Source organism: Chinchilla lanigera, unplaced genomic scaffold, assembly GCF_000276665.1.
Source record: "Chinchilla lanigera isolate Chin_1 unplaced genomic scaffold, ChiLan1.0 scaffold00054, whole genome shotgun sequence".
NCBI lineage: Eukaryota > Metazoa > Chordata > Mammalia > Rodentia > Chinchillidae > Chinchilla > Chinchilla lanigera.
Window position 1 is genome coordinate 3,735,233 of NW_004955455.1, and position 4,374 is coordinate 3,739,606.

General features: G+C 56.4%; 1 protein-coding gene across 5 annotated transcripts in view; it reads left to right on the forward strand.

The window, feature by feature from the left end:
- The first annotated feature begins 97 nt into the window (after positions 1-97).
- Nefh (neurofilament, heavy polypeptide) overlaps positions 98-4,374 on the forward strand; it is a 9,385-nt gene continuing 5,108 nt past the window's right edge. For all 5 annotated transcript variants that reach the window (XM_013520291.1, XM_013520293.1, XM_013520292.1 and 2 more), the window contains exons 1-3: positions 98-1,051; positions 2,951-3,150; positions 4,188-4,312. In XM_013520291.1, the coding sequence (XP_013375745.1) occupies positions 178-1,051; positions 2,951-3,150; positions 4,188-4,312 (1,199 nt within the window). In that variant the 5' untranslated portion in view covers positions 98-177. The remainder of the gene's footprint in view (positions 1,052-2,950; positions 3,151-4,187; positions 4,313-4,374) is intronic.

The following is a 4,374-nucleotide window of genomic DNA, read 5'->3' on the forward strand; positions in this document are numbered from 1 at the left end:
CCGCGGGGGAGGAGGTGGAGAGGGCGGGGCCCTGCTCCCCAGCCCCCCACTGCCAAGGGGCTGGACCAGGCCGCGAAGAGTATAAAAGGGCCGGGCGGTCCCGGAGCTGCCGCAGTGCCACCCGCCCTGTCCCGGCCCGCGCTCCGGCTCCGCCGGCGGCCCGCACCTGCTCCGGCCATGATGAGCTTCAGCGGCGCGGACGCGCTGCTGGGCGCCCCGTTTGCGCCGCTGCATGGAGGCGGCGGCCTGCACTACGCGCTGGCCCGCAAGGGCGGGACGCGCTCCGGCACCGGCTCCTCCAGCGGCTTCCACTCGTGGGCGCGGACGTCCGTGAGCTCCGTGTCGGCCTCGCCAAGCCGCTTCCGTGGTGCCGGCGCCGCTTCGAGCACCGACTCTCTAGACACGCTGAGCAACGGGCCGGAGGGCTGCGTGGTGGCGGCGGCGGCGGCACGCAGCGAGAAGGAGCAGCTGCAGGCCCTGAACGACCGCTTCGCGGGCTACATCGACAAGGTGCGGCAGCTCGAGGCGCACAACCGCAGCCTGGAGGGCGAGGCGGCGGCGCTGCGGCAGCAGCAGGCGGGCCGCGCCGCCATGGGTGAGCTGTATGAGCGCGAGGTGCGCGAGATGCGCGGCGTCGTGTTGCGCCTGGGCACGGCGCGCGGTCAGCTGCGCCTGGAGCAGGAGCACCTGCTCGAGGACATCGCACACGTGCGCCAGCGCCTCGACGACGAGGCCCGGCAGCGCGAGGAGGCTGAAGCAGCGGCGCGCGCACTCGCGCGTTTCGCGCAGGAGGCCGAGGCGGCACGAGTCGAGCTGCAGAAGAAGGCGCAGGCACTGCAGGAGGAGTGCGGCTACCTACGGCGCCACCACCAGGAAGAGGTGGGCGAGCTGCTCGGCCAGATCCAGGGCTGCGGGGCCGCGCAGGCGCAAGCGCAGGCCGAGGCGCGCGACGCTCTCAAGTGCGACGTGACGTCGGCGCTACGCGAGATCCGCGCTCAGCTCGAAGGCCATGCGGTGCAGAGCACGCTGCAGTCGGAGGAGTGGTTCCGAGGTGCGCATGTGTGCGGGGGTTGGGGAGGGGTGCCCCCTGCTGTCCAAGCCTTAAACTGCTGGGTGGGTTGATCTGAGAGGGAGATTTAGCGATCTCCGCATGGAGTTACTGTAGCGGAGGGGAGAGCTGTTCGGCTTCCCTTTGCAAAACCATGTCCTCTACTCAAGTAGTGGTTTGACTTTGGCTTTCTTGTGGGTTGCCCCCAACTTTCGTTCTCCTTTGGTTGCCCTCTTCCAAAGGTCTGTACTTGAACTCTGGGTCTCCTCTCCTCTCCACTGTAAGTTAGGCAAGGAAATGTACTACCATCCTCCCATCAAGAAAACAACAGGCTCCTTCTAGATCTAGAGCAGCACTGGCGTCTGGACCGCAGCTCCTGTCTTCCCTGCCAACTCTTCCCATCCCCCTTTCCTGCGCCCTGCGGAAGGGACCCCATTAGCCTTCTGACTCCTACCCAGCTCTTCCCCGCTGTCTGCTCAGCGCACAATCTGCAGTGTGGAATGAAAGGAGCGGACATTTTTACACCTTTTTTTTCCCGGGGTGGGACCACCACCACACTCCATGGCTTTGTGTGGCTGAGGCAGCTTTCAAGCGCTGAATATCTCCCTTTCTTTGTGGAAGCTGGGGACCTCCCAGGTCCCCCTCCCATCTTCCCAACTCGGTGCAGTCCTGAGTCAGCTAGACTGCAGCTGCCCTGAACCTGTGCTCAGGAGCTGCAGGGTGACCTTGACCGACACTGGCCCTCTGAGGTTTTCATTGCTTTTGGAGTTGAAAGAGCAGGGTAGACCAGCTGGCCTTTTGGGTGTTCCAGGATCTCTCCTGAAATTGTGAAACAATGCATTGTTCTGGGAGAGAGAATGCAGAGGTTTCAGTGATTTTTTTTGAACAAGTCTGTGAGAATCCTCACCCACATGGATGATTTAGAAGTTTTTGTCTGCAATAGTAGAAAAAGCTGGGAATGCTGGGATTTGGCATTCTCTGTTCCTTTTCCATCTCTCTGCAGTGTCAGAACCATCCCCTCCTCCATCTCTGCAGCAAGGTCCCTCCCAGAGGGGACCTCTCTTCTTTTGGGTTCACCCTTCACTCAGGTAGACAGACCATCTTGGAACGTGTGGGTCTACCATGTGGCTTTCCTCCACCAAGACTCAAGCCATTATCTGGGGACTCAGGATTTTCACTTTCAGGAGATGTGGGCTAGTCTTCAGACCTTTACTGGCCACTACAAGATCTTCTGAGAACCAGGTGCTGGTTGCTGACAGGGGCCAGGGTGTGGCTGCCATTGACTCTGGCACTTGTGCTAAAGAATGTGCAGCAAAAAAAAAAAAAAGAATATGCAGTCCGCTGGAAGAAGGGACAAAAGGGCTGGAATGCAGGCCTCTGCTCTGCAGTGACCTTGGACTCTGCGCAAAAGCCTGCAAGGAAGATACAGTACTCTGGCTCCATGGTGACCTGATTGCTCAGAGCTCCCATGTTTCCAAAGGTCACCAGCTCATTAACTTGTTCAAGCACAAGCCTCCAGCTTCCGAGCTCATTGTTCAGCCTCAAGGGCCAGATTTCACACCTGAACCTGCAGCTGTGCCAGTCCCTTGCTGGGGAGCTGGACCAGGCATTGGGACAGAAAAGGGGGCTTCCTTTCCCCTGCAGGGTTTATGGATCCCAAGTAGCAAGTGTGAATCTGATCTTTGGAGCTAGACATCAGATTTGAATCCTACTCTGCCGCTCACTAGCTGGGTGGCCTTGGGCAGAAGACACTTGCCTGTCTCATAGTATGTGGTGAGTTGAGCAAACAGGATGGTGCCTGGCACCCAGTAGGTCCTCAAGTCATGTGCATCACCTTGTGGCTCTAGGCATTAGAACCCGAATCCAGGTGTGTCTAACCCTGTTCTGATCCTCTCCATACAGTACGGCTGGACCGACTGTCAGAGGCAGCCAAGGTGAACACAGATGCCATGCGCTCAGCACAGGAGGAGATCACTGAGTACCGGCGCCAGCTGCAGGCCAGGACCACAGAGCTGGAGGCCCTGAAAAGCACGAAGGATTCGCTGGAGAGGCAGCGCTCTGAGCTGGAGGACCGGCATCAAGCTGACATTGCATCCTACCAGGTGGGCAGGGGTAGGGTCAGACTGCCTCACCCAAGTGGGTGACCCTGGATAAGTCACTGCCCCTCTCTGAGCAAGGATATAGTGGTTAAGACTGTGGGCCTTGGAGTCACACATACCAGTACTTAATAGCTGTGTAACTAGGAGAGCCATTTGCTTGCCTGAATTTGAATGCCTTCTCTATAATGAAGATAAAACACCTGCTTTGCGGAGCTGTGAACATTAAAGAGACAAACAGGCTTTAAAGTGCTCAGCGGGATTTGGGTCACGGTAGACATTTGGTTAATAGTAGCCAGTGTCTGTAGGTAGTTTGGGGAAGACCTGGTCATTTAATTAAAGGTAACAGGTGAGAAAAAGAAATGTTATATCCTGTACAGGTACAAATTCTCTATAAATGTGATCATTATGTATACCTAAAATGTACCAATAAAATCTGATTAGAAAAGAAAAAAAAGACAACAGATAAGAGAAAATGCCACTTCTGAAGCACTTAGAATATCAGTAGTAGGTGGTGACTGTAGAGATATTAAGGAAGAGACAAATAGAAAGGAGAAAATACAAAGCAGCCATAGTAGCTCACGTGAGCAGTGGCTGCAGTGGGCCTGGGGTGGAGGGAGAAGTCCCAGCTTGGGTTTAATGAGCTCCTGTGTGCTATTTTAGTCATCCGGTCATCAGTGATAGATACCTAGCAGGCCGTCACTGTGTGGCACATGCTTGGGGGGCACTGGAGAAATAACAGGGGGAAACGCCAGATTAGGTTCTGTTCCCACTGAGCACTTGGTGACTTCACATGATCTGTAAAAAATCACCTATTGTCCTACTGACCAGACCAGCATTTGATGTGCTTCGTTCCAGAGTTCTCCCCAGGCCCAAATTTTTGCTCCAGATGTTTCTTTATCCACAAATGAGAACCCTGCAGCTTTGACAGGATGGGGTTTTGTCCCCAGGGAGCCTGGCTGGGCAGGGCAGCTGGTCTAATTTCCTGGTGCTGCAGGCCAGGCACTGGCTGGCGGGTGACGTGGTTGACCTCTCATCCCCAGGATGCCATTCAGCAGCTAGACAGTGAGCTGAGGAACACCAAGTGGGAGATGGCAGCCCAGCTCCGAGAGTACCAGGACCTGCTCAACGTCAAGATGGCCCTGGATATTGAGATTGCTGCGTATAGGTGAGCTGGGCCGGGAGCCTTCGGATGGTGGAGAACACTGTGTTCTGATGAGATGCTAAACC